The sequence below is a fragment of the Moschus berezovskii genome, chromosome 10 (genome assembly GCF_049115385.1).
Source record: "Moschus berezovskii isolate FMDL1 chromosome 10, NW_MosBer_1.0, whole genome shotgun sequence".
NCBI classification, from domain to species: domain Eukaryota; kingdom Metazoa; phylum Chordata; class Mammalia; order Artiodactyla; family Moschidae; genus Moschus; species Moschus berezovskii.
The window spans coordinates 92947180-92968849 of NC_142469.1; the positions used below are offsets into that span (position 1 = coordinate 92947180).

Here is a 21670-nt window from a genome sequence, read left to right on the forward strand (position 1 = left end):
GAATTGCTTCTGAGTCATCAGCATCTTTGTGGAAGTCCCCATCTTTTTTACTCTGTTGACAGTGAGCGTGATGGGTGGAAACAGGCTGCCATGTTCAGATCTACAGTGTTTGGCTGGAAGGGTGTCTTACAAGGAGGTCTCTTTGGAACTGACTTCTGAGCGTTAATTTCTTCTACCAGCAGATCACTGAATAACCCTTTCCACATGCTGCCATCTGAATTTGGAATTTGGTGGCTTCATTGAATTTTGTTTGTCCTGGTTGAATGTTCCAATCGGTTTCGAGGAGAAAGGAAATGGTATTTTTTTTTTTTTTTTACATCTCTGCTGCTCTGCCAGCTTCTGTTTGCAGGGACGATTCTCTGCATCCAAAGTAAACTTCACATGATGGTATTTTGCCCCTTTGCAAATTGATGAGTTGGGAAGCCTCGTGCTTATGAAACACTGGCTTTCTATCTTTGGCCAGTATCTAGACTGGTAACTGGTGAAATTTTGAAAACAAAATCCCCGCTGGCCACAATAAGCAAGTTGAATATAGAAACTACAGTGTCACCTGCTGGCATTCTGCGGGAAATGCAGTGATGCTTAGGAGACACACTTATGTAACAAATAAATCAAAAATGCAAATCCAAGGATAAATATTTGAAAGTAGGTAAAAATAATGAAGTTATAAGTCAGCATTTTAGAAAGGAAAATATTGACTTATTTTGTGATAACTATGTAATAGTGAGAACATAACTTATCTGTAATGTGAATTTTGGAAAAATGGGTTGAAAAATTAGAAATCAACCTTTGAATTTTTGAGACAACTTTATATGCACTATATCCAGGTAGGGAGACTTGAGTATATTTTGGAAAGACAGTCAAGCTAACAATGCCTCAGTACAGCTCTTTGCTGGCCTCTAACCAGTTAGGGAGCCTTGTGCCTCTGGAGACTAGGGTTTCCTGCAAAACTGGGTTTGGATTAAACAGTGGGCAAAATTCCTTAGAACTCAATGAAGCGTGTTATTCTTAATCAGCAAAGGACTGGGAAGAACTACTATTTCTTTAGACCATTTTCCCATGAAACCATTCCTTTCAGAAAAAGTGAAAGACATATACATATTTTTAGTTTATTACATAGTTAAGTAGTTTATCAAGAGCTAGGGATAGTTGAAATATTTAGTACTTAGCCATTAGGTCAAGATTTTCCTAGTCCTAAGAGCGAGTCTAAAACTCAATATGCCGCTTCCTTTGCCGTCAGAGGTCATCTACAGAAAGCCTGGTGATGGTTCTGCTTGGTCAGGGACGGTTGCCATAAGGTAGACTGAGCTACAAATGCAACAGAATAAAAAAATTTTTTTTAAAAAAACCAAAGTTTAAGAATTCAAACCTTCAGCATCAATATTATTTTTGAAGGATTTCCTGCCGTGATCCCCACTTGCCTAGCCAGTGCTTCACTCTGCCGTCTGCTGGCATTTGCCTTGCTTCTGCTTTTGTGACCCTGAGCACTGTCCTCGCATGTTGGCTGCTGCTTCTCCTCTGCTTCCTCCTCCTTCCTGTCCCTCTCACTTCCACCACCACGGGCCCTCGTCCTTCAGCTGTTGCTTCTCCTCCTTCGCGTGTATTTTGTTCACGTTTGTCACCCTCCCTCCATTGTGAGCCCCACTTCTTCATGATTGTCCATGTACCTTACTCACAATAGCATCAACACTGAGTCATTTTACCAAATGAACGAAACTGTGAGATGATTGTTTCATGGAAGCCTTTCAAGTAAATATTTGTTTAGGTATTTCCATTTATTGTGTGGATCGAAAGGAAGAGAGTGTACTTTGGAAGCTAACTCTGGCAAAATGTGTTGACAAGGTAGATTTTCCTTACGTCTTTTTGTGTTGGCAGCATGGTGGTAGGGGCGAGAAACTAGGCTACAAGTCTAGCTCTTCAGTGGTCGAGTCCTTTCCCCTGTTTTCTGTTCTTCGTTCTTAACTCTGTCCCCTCATGGGCAGTAAGAGTCAGTCCAGCTTTTGTGCTACTCAGAAACACTTTTCTGTCAGACTTGGGCTCTGAAGGTGCTTCCATTCTCAAGGTCATTCCGTTCATTCCATTCTCCCTGTCAGCAGTCAGCCAGCATCGATGCAGTTATTCCAAAGAGAGATGACTTATCACAGGTGGCTCTGCATGAGAGGAAGACCCCAGCCCCTGTCTGGTCAACATAAGTTGGTCACTGTATTGGGCAAAAAGTTCACTCAGGTTCTTCTGTAAGACATTACGGAATAACTCGAGTGAACTTTTGGGCCAACACAATACTTCTCTTCCTGATTGTTTCCGTGGAACTCTGCCCTTCTCACAGAAAGAGTGTTTCACCGGATGCCGCCTCCGCGCTCCACCCTGGGTGGATATACATGCACTGGAGATTCAGGCGTACATCCTCTGAGCTCCCCTGCTTGTGTTCTGGTGCAGGTTCCTTCTTCCTGGCTTTCCTGCTCAGCACACTCAGGGACTCTGTGCTTACCTCTCACTCTGGACCCACCTGGTGGAAGGTGCTGTTCCACCTCGACTCTTCCCCTTTTGAAAAAAACAATTTGAACTTTCTTTGGTTCTCCTGCCTTCTTTCTTTAAGTTGGCATCTGTCTATATATTTTCTGGAGAAAGGTATAATCACCTGGTCTGGGGCCGACTTCACATTTCAGGCAGCCTGGGGAGGGGAGGGGATGGGCCAAATCGGATGCCCAGACATGTATTAATGAACTTGGACACATTTTTAGAAACACTGAGGTATTTGCCGTAACTTTAAAAGGTGAAGCTCTTGTAAAAAAAAAAAAAAAGTGTAGATTTCTGGCTTCACTTTGCACTTTGGAAGATCTAGTGAGACGTGTAACACACTTCCCAGATGGCAGCAAGCGAGCAGAGGAGTTCCATCCTGGCTGCTCCCTGTCTGGGGCTCCCAGTCTCCTGTGGCTTGCTCTCATTGGACCTCTGCACCCTCCTGATTTCTTCTCCAGATAACCACCTTACTCATATACTGGGCCTGTCTTCTCAGTGTTACCCATCTGCTGCTGCTGCTGCTGCTAAGTCACTTCAGTCGTGTCCGACTCTGTGTGACCCCATAGAAGGAAGCCCACCAGGCTCCCCCGTCCCTGGGATTCTCCAGGCAAGAACACTGGAGTGGGTTGCCATTTCCTTCTCCAATGTGTGAAAGTAAAAAGTGAAAGTGAAGTCGCTTAGTCGCGTCCGACTCTTCGAGGCCCCATGGACTGCAGCCCACCAGGCTCCTCCGACCATGAGATTTTCTAGGCAACAGTACTGGAGTGGCTTGCCATTGCCTTCTCCAGTTACCCATCTGCTGGGTCTGTATTCTCATTGGCCTTCTCTTTCCCATTTATATGAAAGACTTTTTTAAAAAAGTGTTTGTGTATTTATTTATTTGACTCGTGAGGTCTCAGTTGTGGCATGCGGGGGTCTTTGTTGCGGCTCCGTAGTTGGGGTGCACAGGTGTGGGCCCAGTTGCTCCGCCGCATGTGGGGTCTTAGTTGCCTGACCAGGGACTGAAACCACGTCCTCTGCACTGCAATTGGATTCGTAACCACTGGACCACCAAGGAAGTCCCCAAAGAACCTCTTAATGGAAATAACGTGTAGATAATGATTCGCAGAAATGAAAGACACTTCAGTGATCACCCAGTGAAGTCCATTCCCTTCATTTAATATTGGTCGTACCCTGGAGTGAATCTTTAATTAGTGTTGACAAATGACACATTAGCATGTTTCTAGAAAGGCGGCAGATGGCTAGGAAAGGCTGTTGGTTAATATTCTGTAGAAATTTCCCTGGCTCCGCTAAGCTGATTGATGCTGGGTCTCACTAGTTAGGAGGGTCTTCAGGTCTCACGTGAAGGTAAGGTTCCTTGATAATCACAGTTGTTTTTCTTTTGTAGGAATCCTCTCCATAAGTCAAACTCGGAAGACAGCTCTGTAGGTCAGTACCACTTTTCTTGGTTTAACCATTGCTAATGAATTATTTCCTTTTAATGCTTTATAGAACATATAAATATGGAACATACAGAACCTACACAGAATCCTTCCATCCAGAAATAAACATTGTTAAGATTTTGATGTACAGCTTTCCCCTTATTTTCTGTGTTTGTGTGGGTTTTAAAAAGCATAATTTGGATCATATTCTACAACTGAATATATCCTGAGCATGTCCCTACATGATTGAGTACTTTTTACAGTAAAATTCTAAAGTCTACATAGTAATCTGTCATGTTGGATGTGCCATAATTCAGACAGCCAGTCTCTTCTTTGCTGGGCATGTAAGTTGTTTGCAGTTTTTTCTCTATCACAGAGAAGTGCTGCTACCACTGAAAATCCTTGAGCCTACCCATGATCGTGTCTTTAGGGTGCCTGCTCAGTTGTTCAGTCATGTCTGACTCTTTGCGACCCCATGGTCTGTAGCCCACCAGGCTCCTCTGTCCATGGGATTTCCCAGGCAAGAATACTGGAGTGGGTTGCCATTTCCTACTCCAGTCTTTAGAGTAAATCCTTCAATTTGGAGCTTTTGAATGAAAGATTATGCACAATTTAGGTGCTCTGTAGTTTATTTCCTTGGTTATAAAATCGACTTTTCTGATTTTGTCACATTTTATTCTGTTTGGGTCCAAGAAAGTCTGGTAAAGTAGTCATAATTAGGAGCGTAAGTGCTGAAGTCAGGCCTTGATTTGGATTTGAATCATGACTCTACCAGCTGCCTAGTTATGAGCTTGGGCAAGTCGCTTGTCTCTCTAAGCCTCGTTTTTCTCATCCACCAGATGGAAACAAGAATACATCACATGTTCATCGTTAGTGAGCATTAAGTGAGATATGCATTAGATACAAAGTGGATATGGTCAGTGCTGGAGATTGTTAGGTCTTGTCAGTTTTTTTTTTAAAGCTGCGCCTCCATTTCAAAAATATTAAAATGGGAGGAGGGGAGAGTATAGTTTGCATCAAAGTGAAAATCACTCAGCTGTGTCCGACTCTTTACGACCCCATGGACTTCTCCAGACCAGAATACTGGAGTGGGTAGCTGTTCCCTTCTTTGGGGGATCTTCCCAACCCAGGGATTGAACCCAAGTCTCCCACACTGCAGGCGAATTCTTTACCAGCTGAGCCACCAGGGAAGCATAGCTTACAAGAAAAAAATCCTATTCCAAGATTGCCTGAGAGAGAAGTATTAGTAATCCTGCATGGCTGATACTTGCTGTCGTGTTTAGCCCAGAGGCAGCAGGTGCCTTGCAGATGCTGAGAACAGAGGCAGTCTCAGGCCAGCGGGCTCTGGTTTTCCTCCAGTAGTCCTGGGGGTTGTCAGAACGTAGTGAGGGCATCCTGCTTTGACAAATGATGCCCTTAGCATGGGAGCCCTAGGCATGGGGTTTCCATGGGTCTGTTTCGTGCTGCACTGCCTGGCACCACCAGTCTAGATCATGGAAGCCAACAGCGCATCACTCCAAGGGGCCCTGTTTTCAGTGGCCTTGGAGCAGCCGGACCCCAAACGGGTGGTGAAGCCGCAGCTTCTGGTGTGCCCCGTCCCTGAGAACAGATAGGGCTGCCGCCACTTCATTTGATTTTTAAAGATTAAAGGGCCACCCTGTTCTTTCCTTTTCCTCACTTGACCCCTCTCGCTTTTTTAAAAGGTATGACGTGTTCCTGAGGATCACAGGCCGACCAGATAGGAAAAATGTCTAGCCATAACAGTGAATTTGTATTTCACATCAAAGTCACCCAGAGCCATCTGGGAAAGGTGGGGATGTGGGGGGGTCGTGTTGAGTTGGGAGATGTCACAGCAGGGTGGCAGTTTGCTTTTCTCATTGCGGTGCCCTGGGTGAGCTGTAGGTAGGTCACCAGGTAACCTGAGTATCAGAGAGGTGGGACTCACACCCCGCCTTTGTCATAACTGGACCCACACCAGTTCCACACCATAGAGGAAAAGGGTGGGTCAGCCCCACAGACCTGTGAAACCAGCCCTACTCACCAGTGTGCCCAGCACATAACAACCGTTCTGTTCTCTTCACAAAGCTGGGATAACAGCAATAAATCAAGGGTAGATCAACAACAGAAATAACAACAAAACAAAGTTAACTTTCTAAAGCATCCTATTTGTGGTTCAGTTGAAATCATTGTGGCTGAGACCAAAGGGGGAAGACTATACCACAAGGCAAGGCAGAATTAGACACAGTAGTTAAACAGACATCAAAGTGAGTATAAGTATGCATGTTTTGCCTGCTTTTTTTTTTTTTGATGTTTCTTTATTTCTCATCTTAACTCCATTGTACCATTTCTTGCTCTTAGGAAATTTGCATTTCTTTTAAACAACTTTATAGGCATTTCTAAGTCTTTTCACAAAACTGAAAGAGAAAAACTGTCTTTTTTGTGAAATCAAAGTATTCTGACAAGCTTTGAATTGTAAGGAAGAGGTTACTTTGGTTATTAATGAATTTACTGCTTGTGCCTTTTTTTTCCCCTTTTTTTTTAAAGGAAAGGGAGATTGGAAGAAGAAAAATAAGTATTTCTGGCAGAACTTCCGAAAGAATCAGAAAGGAATAATGAGACAGACTTCAAAAGGTACTGTAACACAGCTGGCGGACAGTAGGTCCTTTCAGCTCTAAAATGTTAAGACGTTAGGGCTGCTAATCTAAACGGATGCTGTAAGTTAGAATAAGTCATTGCGTGTGCCCATAAACTGTTCAGCTTTTCTGACATTCCTATCATTACTTTAAGACTTCATCCCAGTGGGTTTTCTTTTTTTCTTTTCTTTTTTTTTAAAAATCAAAGAAAACAAAACGGAAAGAGTTCACAGCCCTTTCTTTTCATGGATCTGACAGCAGAGACCAAATCTTTCCTTTTCTCAATCACATCAACCTCAGGGAGATCTTTCCTGGCCAAGATCAGCCCTAAAAGGGTCTAGAAAGTCTTAGCATTTGTTAGTTTTGGACCCTCCCCCCTGCCCTGCCACTTGGGGCCTTTGCAGTCTTCTGAACTCTGATACTTTTCTGTGGCAGGGACAGTTATGGGGCTGTTGCCCCTGGAAACTGTCTAATGGGCTGACATCATGGGAATTTGCCCAGGCTGCTTTGTGAAGGGAGTCCTGCCCTCCTCTTGGCCGTGTCTTTTGTTGTTGTTTATATAGTAAGTAAATATGTCATCCCTTTGAGGCCCGGTTATATAATTTATGTTTCTCCAGCATTCAGACAGGGAGGGGAAACAAAGCTACTTCCAGATTCCAGTCTGGCTGGATAAGGTTGTCATTAGATGAACAATTTTAGTTGCTCACCGCTGGCACGACTTCTTTTCTTTCACGAAATCTCAGTGTCCTACCCTGTGCAGAATACACAGTTATTCATATACACGGAAACGAGAAACACGGGCAGCCTGTATGCCAGGGGCACACCTGGGTTCCTTGGCAGTCATCAGTGGGCTTATTTAAGTTGTCTTGCTGTAAAGGAGTTATTCTTAAACATTCCCAGTTTCTCCTTTTTGGGACACACCCAGCATCACTTGAGATTCAAAAGTAAACCCCGGATTCTAACAAAGTCTTATTTAGAAAGAAAGAAAAGGAGAGAGATGGAGCGAGGAAGCCAACAGTTCATCGGCTCAACATGCATTTCTTTTTAAACCCAAGAAACTCCCTCCACCACTGGAGGCGTTGCAGATAGTAAAATGAATCACCACCAAGGCTCTCTCCCCGCTCACCTGGCACACACCATCACTCTTCTCACACAAGGGACTGAGTGGCGAAGGGAACTTGAGCGGTGTTTCTGGACTGATTGATTACAAAATGGAAATGAGATAAGGCAACACAGGGGAACATAAATTCCAAGGTAGGTCCTGACCGTGATGCATTCCCACAAGTCTGCAGCCAGACTCGTTTAGTCCATAGCCCAGCATCCTAACGACACTGATGGTGGTGATGTGTGTGTGGGAAAGACGTGGTGGAGGAGAAAGGTGAGGGGTAAGACCTCCAGCTACACGTGACAGTGCGTCTGCGCCTGACATAACCTCCCCACGCGCCGATCAGAGGCACCTACGCCAGCGTGACTCTTGTATTGAGAGCAGATGGCTATGTTCGCTTTTCAGGAAAACTCTGCCAAAGGATGATAATCGAGGAGTTCTTTTTCCCTCTGCAGTTCTGGCTGCCTTCAGTTCCAAACTGGAAGTTGAGTTCCCCTCACAGGGTGGAAACATATTTATGTCACCGGCACTTTCAGATAGCCACCAAGATAGTACCTTCCTTCTAATGAAGCGAAAATATTTCACGCCTGTGATTATATTTACTTGTGCATGTCCCCTGAGGAACACCAGTCAAACTGTTTTATAAAAATCTAGGCTTTTACCCACTCCTGTATTCTTGCCTGGAGAATTCCATGGAAAGAGGAGCTTGGTGGGCTACAGACCACAGGGATGCAAGGAGCTGGACACGACTGAGTGACTAACACACTTCACAGGCTTTTACCAGGCTGTGAGCTTTGTTCTGTGCAGACCCTGCGACCTTCAAGTTCTCTGTCTTGAAAGAGGATTCTCTTCCCATCTTCCATAGAAACATTTTCTTCTTGTCAATGTTTGAAATGGAAGGACATGAAGAACCCTTGGCTGAAGGAGCCCTGGCGTGCTTGTCCCCCCTAACTGGATCTTTAAACTGGGTCTCTGCCTGACCGGTCAGTCCAAACTCCCTGTTAGTCTTCTTCCAAAACTCTTCCACTATACCCTCTGTCACAGAAACTCTGATCATTTTGAAGGATTTGTTTCCATGGTAACATCCATATGTTCTTGGAGCTTGTTTTCCAATGAGACGGGCTCACTGGCTTCCCCAAACGCAGCCCACTCCTGCTCCTGTGGCCCCATCAAGAACAGGGTCCTGAATCACATCCTTTAGTCCTAGATGACACACAGTCAAGACTGAACTCCTGTTTTATCGTTCTGTTATCTTTCTCTTTCTCATTGTTTTTCTTCTTCGATCTCTAGGAGAAGATGTGGGTTACGTTGCAAGCGAGATAACAATGAGTGATGAGGAGCGAATTCAGTTGATGATGATGGTCAAGGAGAAAATGATCACCATCGAAGAAGCGCTTGCTCGGGTAAGAGTGTGGATGTTTGGTTCACATTTGTGAGCACCTGGCCGCCTTACATTGAAAAATGTTGAGGGGTGGCTATAGACTAAATGTTTCTGCCCTCCCCCCATTCCCCCAAATTTATATATTAAATCCTAATTTGGAGATGAGAGCTTTGGAAGGTGATTAGCTCTTCAGAGCGGAGCCCTTACGAATGGGATTAGTGAGCTTATAAAAGAGGCCACAGGGAGCTCCTTTACCCCCTTCCCCTGTGTGAGGACACATGCTGTCTGTGAACCAGGAAGTCAGGCATCATCAGACACTAACTCTGCCGCCTCCTTGATCTTGGACTTCCCAGCCTCCGGAACTATGAGAAATTTCTGTTGTTTATAAGCCACCCGGTCTATGGTGATTGGTTATAGCAGCTCAAAGAGACTAGGACAAGGGCATCAAAGGGTAAATGGATAGACTGATAATGACAGATTACTCAGTAAACACCAAGGAAGAGTTAAATGCAACCATTATAAACACTAGTTCTAAAAGAAGCCTTCAACAAATTAAACTTTGAATAAAAAGTCAAGCTTTATCTCTAAACCTTAAACTTTTGCTTGCTTTCATTTCTAAGTAGATATTAATTACAGTTTATTGTGTGTTTTTTTTTTTCTCTGAGTTAAATTAGGCATTAAAGGAAGCCTTTAGGACACTGGAGTAGCATTTATGATAGCAAGATAGCAATTCCTAAGAGATTTCCCACTTTGTTGCCCGACTAACTGACTGATTAATTCTTGACTTTGAGTACTTGGTTCACACGGTAGACAAGTCATAAATTAGGCAGATTTAGAATTTCAAGTCACTAAGGAATCATTGAATGGGGTGTGACTTTACCATTAAACAGAATCTTGAAGGTATGAAACCTTGAAATAGTGACAAACATACCGAGTGGTGGTTTAGTCACTCAGTCGTGTCCAACTCTTGTGACCCCATGGACTGTAGCCCGCCAGGCTCCTCTGTTCATGGGATTCTCCAGGCAAGAATACTGGAGTGAGTCGCCATTTCCCTCTCCAGAAAATCTTCCTGACCCAGGGATCGAACCTGGGTTGCCTGCATTGGCAGGTGGATTTTTTACTGCTGAACCATCAGGAAAACCGAACTTAGTTTATAGAGTACCTGACTGTACACATCAGTAATTTTAAAAAACCTTTACTATGTTGCTGAGACAATACTGGGGGGAAAAGACGCTTAAGGGCAGTGGGAGGTGGGACCTGTTGTAGGAGACCTGAGGTCTAAGGTTACCACCAGAGGCCCACCTGCCGGCTTCTCTCTATTGAAGAGGAGCAGAGGTGATCTCAACCGCCAGCATCCCTGGTGGGCTGAAGCTGTGCTGGGGCAGTGATGAGGAAGGTGACAAGTGACAGCATCCTGTCCATGCTGCTGATCACCTTCACTGCCCTTCACCCTCAGTCTGGTCTCCCACTGCCCCACCCCAGCTTTAGCCACCCAACCTAGCAGGGGCAATACATCCACCATACATCTTCTCTCCAGTGCCATTCCTTGAGCGTGTCATAGCACGTGGAAAGAGTCCAGTTGAATTTCTAGAAAATGCATGTGAGAAGCACAGACCTATATTAATTTTACCATGGTGGGCAAAATGTGTACTTACTGTCTGGGGAGTGATGCTGTTGCATTGCTTGTGTAATCATAAAATGGAAGCTCTGAATGTAGAATCTGTCTGCCTTCATCGTGACAGCATCTGTGTTTGGCAAGAGAGTTGCATAGGATGCATCGAGCTCAGTTTTCTTAGAGCAGAAGAAAATGTTAAAAGCATCAGCTTAGTTAACACAGTCAAAAGTTAACACTGTCAACTTGAGGGGGCACGTTTCTATAATTGAAAAGGAAACAAAAGAATACTTCCAAAGTTGGGGAGGAAGAAAAAATCAGATGCTCTTTCTGAGCTGATACCTTTATCAGCTAGCCATTGTTTGCATGGAAAAGAAACTGGGAGTCAACTCCATGAAAAGGTGGCACAGCTGTGTGGACATGGATGGCGGTTTTAACCCTGGAGCCTGGCTGTTGCCAGGCTGGATGCCTTTGCCTAATTTTAGAACAGAGCCCATCAAGACATCAAGAATATTTTCTGTAAGGCAATCCAGAAACAGATTAAAGAAAAAATTGATAACTTTCTCCAAACTTTATTAGATTTTGCACACAAAGGTGGGTGTCCTTTGATAGATGATGAAATAGCAGGGGACCTTGTTGGCCGGCTCTTGACAAGGCAAGATACATTCTTGGCTACTAGCAGCTGGATGGGCTTCCTTTTAGCCAGAGACAAAACAAGAAAAAACAAGGATCTGCCTCCTTTAGCTTATGATCAACTCAAGGATCTAAGTTTATTTGATCACTGTATAAAAGAAACATCAAGAGTTAGACCTCTTATAATGACCATGATAAGAATGGTCTTTCCTGACATCAGCCATGTGTCTCTTCCACTGTCAGAGACTAAGAGAGCCATAGGTTTTTAATGCTTTTCTGTTACTAAAGAATTATTATAATCTGTTTCAGAGAGTTGTCTAATTCTGTTTCACAAGACATTCTGCAAGAGGTTAAAATATTTGCATTTTGAAATTTGTAAGGAGGAACTTGGAAAATAATGTTAATAATTAGCTCCTCCAGTTCATTTTTTGTATTTGAATTTTCTAAAGTTATGCCCCTTAAAAGTTTACATAAACTAGCTAGTAAATATCTGTGGTATTCAGGGCACTGACTTGCACAGCCCTTGGGGCACATGGAACACAATTCAGAGTTCCTTAAACACTAGTGTACTTTGATATATATTTCAAAGATTCAGATTATTTTTATCATAAGTCTGCATGCTATTTATACACAATTAAATACACAGTATAATTCAGGTACTGTGATCATTTTACCGCTCTTTTTATAATGTTGCACTGCCTAGTGCGCTCCTTTTACAGTTCGAGGAATTCAGTTCTGAGACTGTGTGCAAGATGGTGATGTGGTCCCTGTGAGAAATTTCTAGAGTTGGTCTTGACTTACTAAGAAGGTGTAATTTTTCTTTGATTTGTTAGGAGGAATCTAATAACTTGTGTCCTGATTTGTTGCTTGATGTAGTCTGTTGTTGTTATGCAATGTATTTTTGTAATGTTAATGAATTTAAGTAATTAATTGGAAAGTTAGGGGCAAAAACAGACCCTAGGTAGAATGTCTAGACTTTAGTTGTGACAGGACAGCCCAGCATCAGGAGAGAAGGTTTTCTCTCATTTGGGCTGGGTGTATCATCCAGTGTTCTGGTATTGGGACAACTTTTAAAGTGAAATGGAAAGTGTTAGGTGCTCAGTCGTGTCTGACTCTTTGTGACCCCATGGACAGTAGTAGTCTGCCAGGCTCCTCTGTCCATGGAATTCTCCAGGTAAGATGACTGGAATGGGTTGTCATGCCCTCCTCCAGGGGATATTCCCTACCCAGGGGTCGAATCCATGTCTCTTAGTCTCCTGAACTGGCCGGAGACTTTACCACTAGCACCATATTGGGGAAAATTTTGCCTATGTTCAAATGAGTACAATTTGGCCCACGGTGCTTTGTTTATATGGATTTGATCTGATTGATGAGTATTGATCCTCTGTGAAGAGTATGGCCATGATTCACCTTCCCAAAAACCCAATTATCAATACAAAGATAAAAATGAAAAAGGCTGCAAGAAACTGGTATGTGAAAAACCACTGTAAGTTGCAAAAGCATTTAAAGAGAATGAAGTTAAAGAATTAACTCTGTGTAAACAGTGTATGATTTTAAAAGACAGCAGCTTAACTTAACAATTTTTGTATTTTTGTTAAATGAATAGTTCCTTCAAACTGTTGACCATGGATAGTTCTCCTGAGAAGGGTATATGCCTGAGTCCATACCTATGGTAACTGGGAAATTGGAGAACAGTTCTTTTTTTTTAAAAGGGAGTCTGGGCATCTGGTATACCAGAGCATGAGATTATGAGCTGAGAACCCATATATATTATTGAATCATTTCCTTGTAGCAGCTCTTACACATCAATCATAGGAATGTGGGCAGCTAAAGGCTCATGAAGAGAGGCCATAGGAGAGCAACAAAATGATTGAGGGTTTTTTTAAATAGGTCTCATGGGCTGAAATTGGAAAGGATTTATCTCAGAAAAGAAGCAGAAAAGAACTTATTCACTGTCTTCAAGTATATGAAGGATTATTAAACAGTCCATCTTTAGGATGTACTGAACAGGGTTTTGTTTTCATCTCTACTGAGGAGATAATAAAAGGAAATTAATGAAGATTGCAGCTGGAGGAGACTTGGATTAAATATAAGTGTTTTTTATAATAAGCACTCTTAGAATTGGGAACATTTTAGAATCGCTCACCATGAAAGTCTTTACAATAGGATAAGCATTAACCTATTAAAGATGGCCATCCCTCTAAGAATCATGTCATAGACTTCAAGTATGAGAAAACTATGAGACTTGGGAAAATGGGATGTGAAGGTAGTAGTTCCTCCTGAGATAGACAGATGGACAGACAGACACCAACACACATACTCACACACACACTTTAAAATGCCATTATTTAAAAACACCCAGAATTAAAGTAAAGCTCCATAACTGTGCTTTAAAATACGTACGTTTCTCAAATGAACATCATCAATTGTCTTTGGGAGCAGAGTGGATTATAAAAAAGTAACTATGTAAATAATAACCAGGCTTTTTTCATTGTAAAATGTTGAAAAAAAAATTTTTTTAATGTTAGGAAGTTAACAATCAATGTATATTTAGACAGAGCACAAATCTGAATGTTTATCAGAAGCACGTGGGAAATTTCCTGGTGGTCCAGTGGTTATGACTGCGCACTCACTGCCAAGGGCCTGGGTTCAATCCCTGATTGGGGAACTAAGATCCCACAAGCCATGCAATCAACAAATGATTTTTTTTTTTTAAAGGAAGAAGCAGCACATGTACTCTTAGGCTCCAAGATAAATGATGGAAATGGACAGATAGTAAAAGAAAAATGTTGTCTGTTTATGATTAACTGGGGAAGACTTCGTTTTGTTTTCCTAAAGATGAACTGCTTATTTAGTGCCACAGGGAACTTGGGGCTAATGTTGAGTAAAGTATGGCAGGGACCCTGAAAAGTAGATGATAACCCCCCTTTTCAGAGGGCAGCTGTTTTGTTCACACAGGAAGAATAATGTACTTCTGGAAAGGAAGAGCATGCTAGTATGTCACTTAAGTGTATTATAGAGATTAGAGCATATCAATCCCCAATCAAGGTAAGAGAAACTCAAATAAGACGGTAGGTATTGGGAAGGGGCATCAGAGGGCAGACACACTGAAATCATAATCACAGAAAACTAGTTGATCTGATCATATGGACCACAGCCGGTCTAACTCAATGAAACTAAACCATGCCGTGTGGGGCCACCCAAGACGGACGGGTCATGGTGGAGAGGTCTGACAGAATGTGGTCCACTGGAGAAGGGAATGACATTACAAACCACTTCAGTATACTTGCCTTGAGAACCCCATGAACAGTATGAAAAGGCAAAATGATAGGATACTAAATGAGAAATTCCCCAGGTCGATATGTGCCTAGAATGCTACTGGAGGTCAGTGGAGAAATAACTCCAGAAAGAATGAAGGGATGGAGCCAAAGCAAAACCAATACCCAGTTGTGGATGTGACTGGTGATAGAAACAAGGTCCGATGCTGTAAAGAGCAATATTGCATGGGAACCTGGAATGTTAGGTCCATGAATCAAGGCAAATTGGAAGTGGTAAAACAGGAGATGACAAGAGTGAATGTAGACATTCTAGGAATCAGTGAACTAAAATGGACTGGAATGGGTGAATTTAACTCAGATGACCGTTATATACCAAATACTACTGTGGTCAGGAATCCCTTAGAAGAAATGGAGTAGCCATATTGGTCAACAAAGAAGTCCGAAATGCAGTACTTGGCTGAAATTGTAAAAACAACAGAATGATTTCTGTTCATTTCCAAGGCAAACCATTCAATATTACAGTTATCCAAGCCTATGCCCCAACCAGTAATGCTAAAGAAACCGAAGTTGAACGGTTCTATGAATACCTACAAGACCTTTTAGAACTAACACCCAAAAAAGATGTCCTTTTCATTATAGGGGACTGGAATGGAAAAGTAGGAAGTCAAGAAACACCTGGAGTAACAGGCAAATTTGGCCTTGAAGCATGAAATGAAGCAGGGCAAAGGCTAATAGAGTTTTGCCAGGAGAACACACTGGTCATAGCAAACACCCTCTTCCAACAACACAAGAGAAGACTCTACACATGGACATCACCAGATGGTCAATACCGAAATCAGATTGATTATATTCTTTGCAGCCAAAGATGGAGAAGCTCTATACAGTTAGCAAAAACAAGACCAGGAGCTGATTGTGGCTCAGATCATGAACTCCTTATTGCCAAATTCAGACTTAAATTGAAGAAAGTAGGGAAAACCACTAGACCATTCAAATATGACGTAAATCAAATCCCTTATGATTATACAGTGAAAGTAAGAAATAGATTTAAGGGACTAGATCTGATAGAGTGCCTGATGAACTCTGGATGGAGGTTCATGACATTGTACAGGAGACAGGGACCAAGACCATCCCCATGGAAAAGAAATGCAAAAAAGCAAAATAGCTGTCTGAGGAGGCTTTACAAATAGCTGTGAAAAGAAGAGAAGCGAAAAGCAAAGGAGAAAAGGAAAGATATAAGCATCTGAATGCAGAGTTCCAAAGAATAGCAAGGAGATAAGAAAGCCTTCCTCAGCGATCAATGCAAAGAAATAGAGGAAAACAACAGAATAGGAGAAGCAAGAGATCTCTTCAAGAAAATTAGAGATATCAAGGGAACATTTCATGCAAAGGTGGGCTCGATAAAGGACAGAAATGGTATGGACCTAACAGAAGCAGAAGATATTAGAAGAGGTGGCAAGAATACACAAAGAACTGTACAAAAAAGATCTTCACGACCCAGATAATCACGATGGCGTGATCACTCACCTGGAGCCAGACATCTTGGAATGTGAAGTCAAGTGGGCTTTAGAGAGCATCACTATGAACAAAGCTAGTGGAGGTGATGGAATTCCAGTTGAGCTATTTCAAATCTTGAAAGATGATGCTGTGAAAGTGCTGCACTCAATATGCCAGCAAATTTGGAAAACTCAGCAGTGGCCACAGGACTGGAAAAGGTCAGTTTTCATTCCAATCCCAAAGAAAGGCAATGCCAAAGAATGCTCAAACTACCGCACAATTGCACTCATCTCGCACACTAGTAAAGTCATGCTCAAAATTCTCCAAGCCAGGCTTCAGCAGTATGTGAACAGTGAACTTCCAGATGTTCAAGTTGGTTTTAGAAAAGGCAGAGGAACTAGAGATCAAATTGCCAACATCCACTGGATCATGGAGAAAGCAAGAGAGTTCCAGAAAAACATCTATTTCTGCTTCATTGACTATGCCCAAGCCTTTGACTGTGTGGATCACAATAAACTGTGGAAAATTCTGAAAGAGATGGGAATCCCAGACCACCTGACCTGCCTCTTGAGAAACCTGTATGCAGGTCAGGAAGCAACAGTTAGAACTGGATATGGAACAACAGACTGGTTCCAAATAGGAAAAGGAGTACGTCAAGACTGTATATTGTCACCCTGCTTATTTAACTTATATGCAGAGTACATCATGAGAAACGCTGGGCTGGAAGAAGCACAAGCTGGAATCAAGATTGCCAGGAGAAATATCAATAACCTCAGGTATGCAGATGACACCACCCTTATGACAGAAAGTGAAGAAGAACTAAAGAGCCTCTTGATAAAAGTGAAAGAGGAGAGTGAAAAGGTTGGCTTGAAGCTCAACATTCAGAAAACAAAGATCATGGCATCTTGTCCCATCACTTCATGGGAAATAGATGGGAAAACAGTGGAAACAGTGTCAGACTTTATTTTTTTGGGCTCCAAAATCACTGCAGATGCTGATTGCAGCCATGAAATTAAAAGACACTTACTCCTTGGAAGGAAAGTTGTGACCAACCTAGATAGTATATTAAAAAGCAGAGACATTACTTTGCCAACCAAGGACCGTCTAGTCAAGGTTATGGTTTTTCCCGTGGTCATGTATGGATGTGAGAGTTGGACTGTGAAGAAAGCTGATCGCTGAAGAATTGATGCTTTTGAACTGTGGTACTGGAGAAGACTCTTGAGAGTCCCTTGGACTGCAAGGAGATCCAACCAGTCCGTCCTAAAGGAGATCAATGCTGGGTGTTCATTGGAAGGACTGATGCTAAAGCTGAAACTCCAATACTTTGGCCACCTCATGTGACAAGTTGACTCACTGGAAAAGACTCTGATGCTGGGAGGTATTGGAGGGGGAGGAGAAGGGGATGACAGAGAATGAGAAAGCTGGTTGGCATCACCGATTCGATGGACATGAGTTTGAGTGAACTCCGGGAGTTGGTGATGGACAGGGAGGCCTGGCGTGCTGTGATTCATGGGGTCGCAGAGAGTCGGACACGACTGAGCAACTGAACTGAATATATTAGAAAGATTAAAATAATATTAAGTGCCTGAATAGCAGAAGTTCAAATGTCTAGAATTGATGTGAACTTTGAGCTCTCTTTTACCTGAAACCACCAGGGTGATAATGTGTGTATGTTAGTCACTTAGTTGTGTCTGACCCTTTGTGTCCCCATGGACGGTAGTCTGCCAAGTTCCTCTGTCCACGGAATTCTCCAGGTAAGAATACTGGAATGGCTAACCATTCCATTCTCTAGGATATCTTCCCAACCCAGGGATCGAACCCATGTCTCCAGCACTGGCAGATGGATTCTTTCCCATCTGAGTCATCAGGGAAGCCCGATAATACCTTCATAATAAGTCTATTGCATGGGGTGCAATGTGTTAAGCTTGCTGTGTTATCTAACTTTTTCTAATAATAGTCCTGTGAGATAGTTCATTGTCATCACGTTTTCCATGTGAAGGAACTGAAGCACAGAGCTATTTGGGAACCCTTACTTGTTAATATTGTCTGGCTTACCCAGTCGATTTCCTGCCACAAGTGTGCACAGAGAAAAATTTCAAAGTAGAAATAAGGCTTTGGAAGTTTGCTTTTTTTCTAGTAGAACGGCATTGCTACATCCATATAGCTCCAGTGGTAAAGGACAGTCCTGGTACCATCTCCTGGGCTGTTAGGTCATATTGTTTCTGTTTTTTGGTGTCTTGATTCATGGACCGTGATTTGATCAGTGTCTTAAATTTGTATCTAAAAACTGCTTTATAACAGAATTTTAATGCAGCGACAACTTAATTGTATCAGGCAGATTGCTAAATTTCTACCTGTTTTTGGGAAACTTCTCACATTGCCATTCAGAAAGCTTGTTCATCTACTTCTGCTAGGTTACATTGGTTAATTTTCCGTAATACCTCATTTGTCAAACTTTAAATGTCTCTGAACATATTCAAAATATATTGTTTCCTCATCCAGAGGATCCCAAATAAATCCTATAATGTTTGTTAGATGATAACATTGAACTGAACTCTAGGCAGTCAGGACAAGCAAGCAATTTTTAAAAAGCACTTTCTGGCTTCCACCTCTGTTTTATTAAAATATCCCAAGTGTACACCTTGTGTGTTCTACAAGGAGAGGTAAACCAGAGGCCAGGCTACAGACAGTTTCTGTTATCAGACTTCCAATTAAACTGAGAAAGATGAGTCTTGATGTTGGAGGGTGTTGGAGAAGGAAAATCAAGGTTCTTTTTGGAATACAGAATACAAGGAGTCCATTGTGTCTCTTGCTTTGATTTAGATGAAAACCTTCAAGACAGGGCTTATATCTTCTTTCTGTTTGGGGAGTTTTGTCTTTGGCTGGCACTTGGTCACCAACAGTGGTGTGAAGATGGTGCCCAAAGTATTCTTTCTGCTGCTTGAAAGACAGTCTAGGCCGTTATTTCCATTTCAGTCTTCCATTTTCTCTTGTTGCAGCTCAAGGAGTACGAGGCCCAGCACCGGCAGTCCACTGCCTTGGACCCTGCCGACTGGCCAGATGGTTCTTACCCAACATTTGAAGGCTCGTCAAACTGCAATGTAAGTTTACTGTCTCTTTGAGCATCTTAACCGGTTCTACTAAAAAGGGACAGCCTCCACCATTTCAGCCTTTGGCCTTCTTTTTGCAATTACCACCTCCCACCTGGATCTGAAAAGAGGCTTCTCTTCTGAGGTGTTATTCTTTTCTTTACCTGATAGTCTGCAGTTGGAGTAGTACTGTTCATGCTGGTTGGTTGGTTTGCTTTATTATGGTCAAGTACCACTTAAAATTTATCATTACAAGCATTTTGAGTGTTCAATTCCGTAGCACTAGGTACATACACTTTGCTGTACAACTGTCTCTACAACCCACTTCCTGAACTTTTTCATTATCCGAAACATATATTCCATAACCATTAAACAATAACTCTCCGTTCTCTCCCCGCCTTTTCCAAACTCCTGCAACCACATTTTACTTCCCGTCTCTATGAATATGACTAGTCTAGGTACTTATAAAGTGCCTATAGAAGTGAACTCATACAATCATTGTCTTTCTGTGTCTGGTTTATTTCGCTTAGCCCCATTTTTTCTAGACTCATCCCTATTACAACTGTACCAGAACTTCATTCCTTTCTATGGATGAACAATATCCCACTGCACATGGATGCCACTTTTGTTTAATTTCTCTGTTTAACTTTTTGAGGCAATGCTGTTCAGTTTTCCACAGCAGCTATACCATTTCACGTTCTTGACAGCTACATGGAAGTTCTAATTTCTCTGCTTCCTCACCAACACTTTTGATCCGCCCCCCCCACCCCCAGCCATTCCGAATGGGTATAGAATGATATCTTTTTGTTGTTTAGATTTGATTTCTCTAGGGTCTAAGATTTGATTTCTCTAATGTTTAAGCATCCTTTTTTATGTGTTTGACCATTTTAGTATATTCTTTAGTTATTTGCCCATTCTTTAATTGTGTCTTTGTTCTGTTGGTTGTTGAGTTGTAAGGGTTCTTTATATATTCTGAATATTAATCCCTTATATGGTATATGACTTGTAAATATTCTTTCCCATTCTATGAGTTGCCTTTTCACTCTTTTTTGTTGGCCATGCCTCATGGCATGTGGGATCTTAGTTCCCTGACCAGGGATATAACTCATGCAGACCACTAGGGAAGTCCCACCTTTGTACTCTCTTGATAATGTCCTTTGAGGTATTAAAGTTTTAAATTTTGAAATCTAATTTGCATTTGGTTTTGGTATCATATCCAAGAAGTCATTGCCAAATAATTGTGGTGAAGATTTTCTCCTGTATTTTCTTTTGAGAGTTTACAGTTTTAGCTCTGAAGTTTAGGTCTATGACCCCTTTAAGTTAATGTTGGTATATGATAGAACATATGTGTCCAACTTCATTTTTTTGTGGGTAGATTCCTTGTTTTCCAAGAACCATTTGTTGAAAAGACTGTCCTTTCTTCATTGAATGGTTTTAGTACCTTTTTTGAAAATTAATTGACCATATATTTAAGGGTTTATTTCTGGGCTGTCTTATTTTATTCTTTGGTTCATATGTCTGTCCTTTTTGATTAATGTAGCTTTGTAGAAAGGTTTGAAATTGGGATATGTGAGCCTTCCAATTTGGCTCTTTTTCAGACTGTTTTAGCTATTAAAATCCCTTGAGATTCCATATGAGTTTTAGGCTGAATTTTTCTATTTCTGCAAAAAGAACGATGAAATTTTGATAGGGATTGCATTGGATCTGTAGATCAATTTAGGTAGTATAGTCATTTTAACAATATGAAGTCTTTCAATCCATGAAACAGGCTATCCTTCCATTTATTTACATCTTATTGGTCTTTCAGCATTGTTTTGGGGTTTTCAGTATTAAAGTTTTGCTTCCTTGGTTAATGTTGTCTTTTATTCTTCTTGTTATTTTTACATATGATAACATTAATTTCCTTTTCAAAATGTTCATTATCAGTATATAAAGATGGAACTGACTTTCAGACATTAATTTTGTACTCTGCAACTTTGTGGAATTTCATTGTTATCTCCAGTAGAGTGTGTGTGCATGTGTGTAATCTTTAGTGTTTTCTACATGTAAGACCATGTCACCCAAGAACAGAGGCAATTTCGTTTCTTCTTTTCCAGTTTTGATGCCTTTTATTATTCATTTTAAAGTGACCAAAATAGTACTTCCCAAGATTTCCACCAAGATCATAGGAATTAGAGTTCCAGTTTCAAATAGACATTTCATGGTGTGATCATCAAACTTTATGACATGAAAATGAAGGGAGTTTGCTTTTTTTCATCTATTACACAATGATTTTGTTTATTAGGTCATTTCTTCCTTAAATTCTGGAAGCAACTCTGCCTCCATGTTTTCAGTCTCTTGTTTCCTCTTGTTAATGCGCCATACAGCCGGTCATCTTTCCAAAATATGCTCCTTTTCTTACATTCTTATGTTTCACAAAGGGCTGAGGAGCTTCCCAGGGGGTACAGTGGTAAAGAATCTGCCTGCCAATGCAGGAGACATGGATTCGATCCCTAGGTCGGGAA

General features: G+C 41.8%; 1 protein-coding gene and 1 pseudogene across 4 annotated transcripts in view; both read left to right on the forward strand.

Annotated features, from left to right (window-relative positions):
- SASH1 (SAM and SH3 domain containing 1) overlaps positions 1–21670 on the forward strand; it is a 349577-nt gene that overhangs the window by 267492 nt on the left and 60415 nt on the right. For all 4 annotated transcript variants that reach the window (XM_055433599.2, XM_055433600.2, XM_055433597.2 and 1 more), the window contains 4 exons: positions 3908–3948; positions 6486–6572; positions 8970–9082; positions 19077–19178. In XM_055433599.2, the coding sequence (XP_055289574.2) occupies positions 3908–3948; positions 6486–6572; positions 8970–9082; positions 19077–19178 (343 nt within the window). The remainder of the gene's footprint in view (positions 1–3907; positions 3949–6485; positions 6573–8969; positions 9083–19076; positions 19179–21670) is intronic.
- LOC129561160 (lanosterol 14-alpha demethylase pseudogene) lies at positions 9117–16896 on the forward strand (annotated as a pseudogene).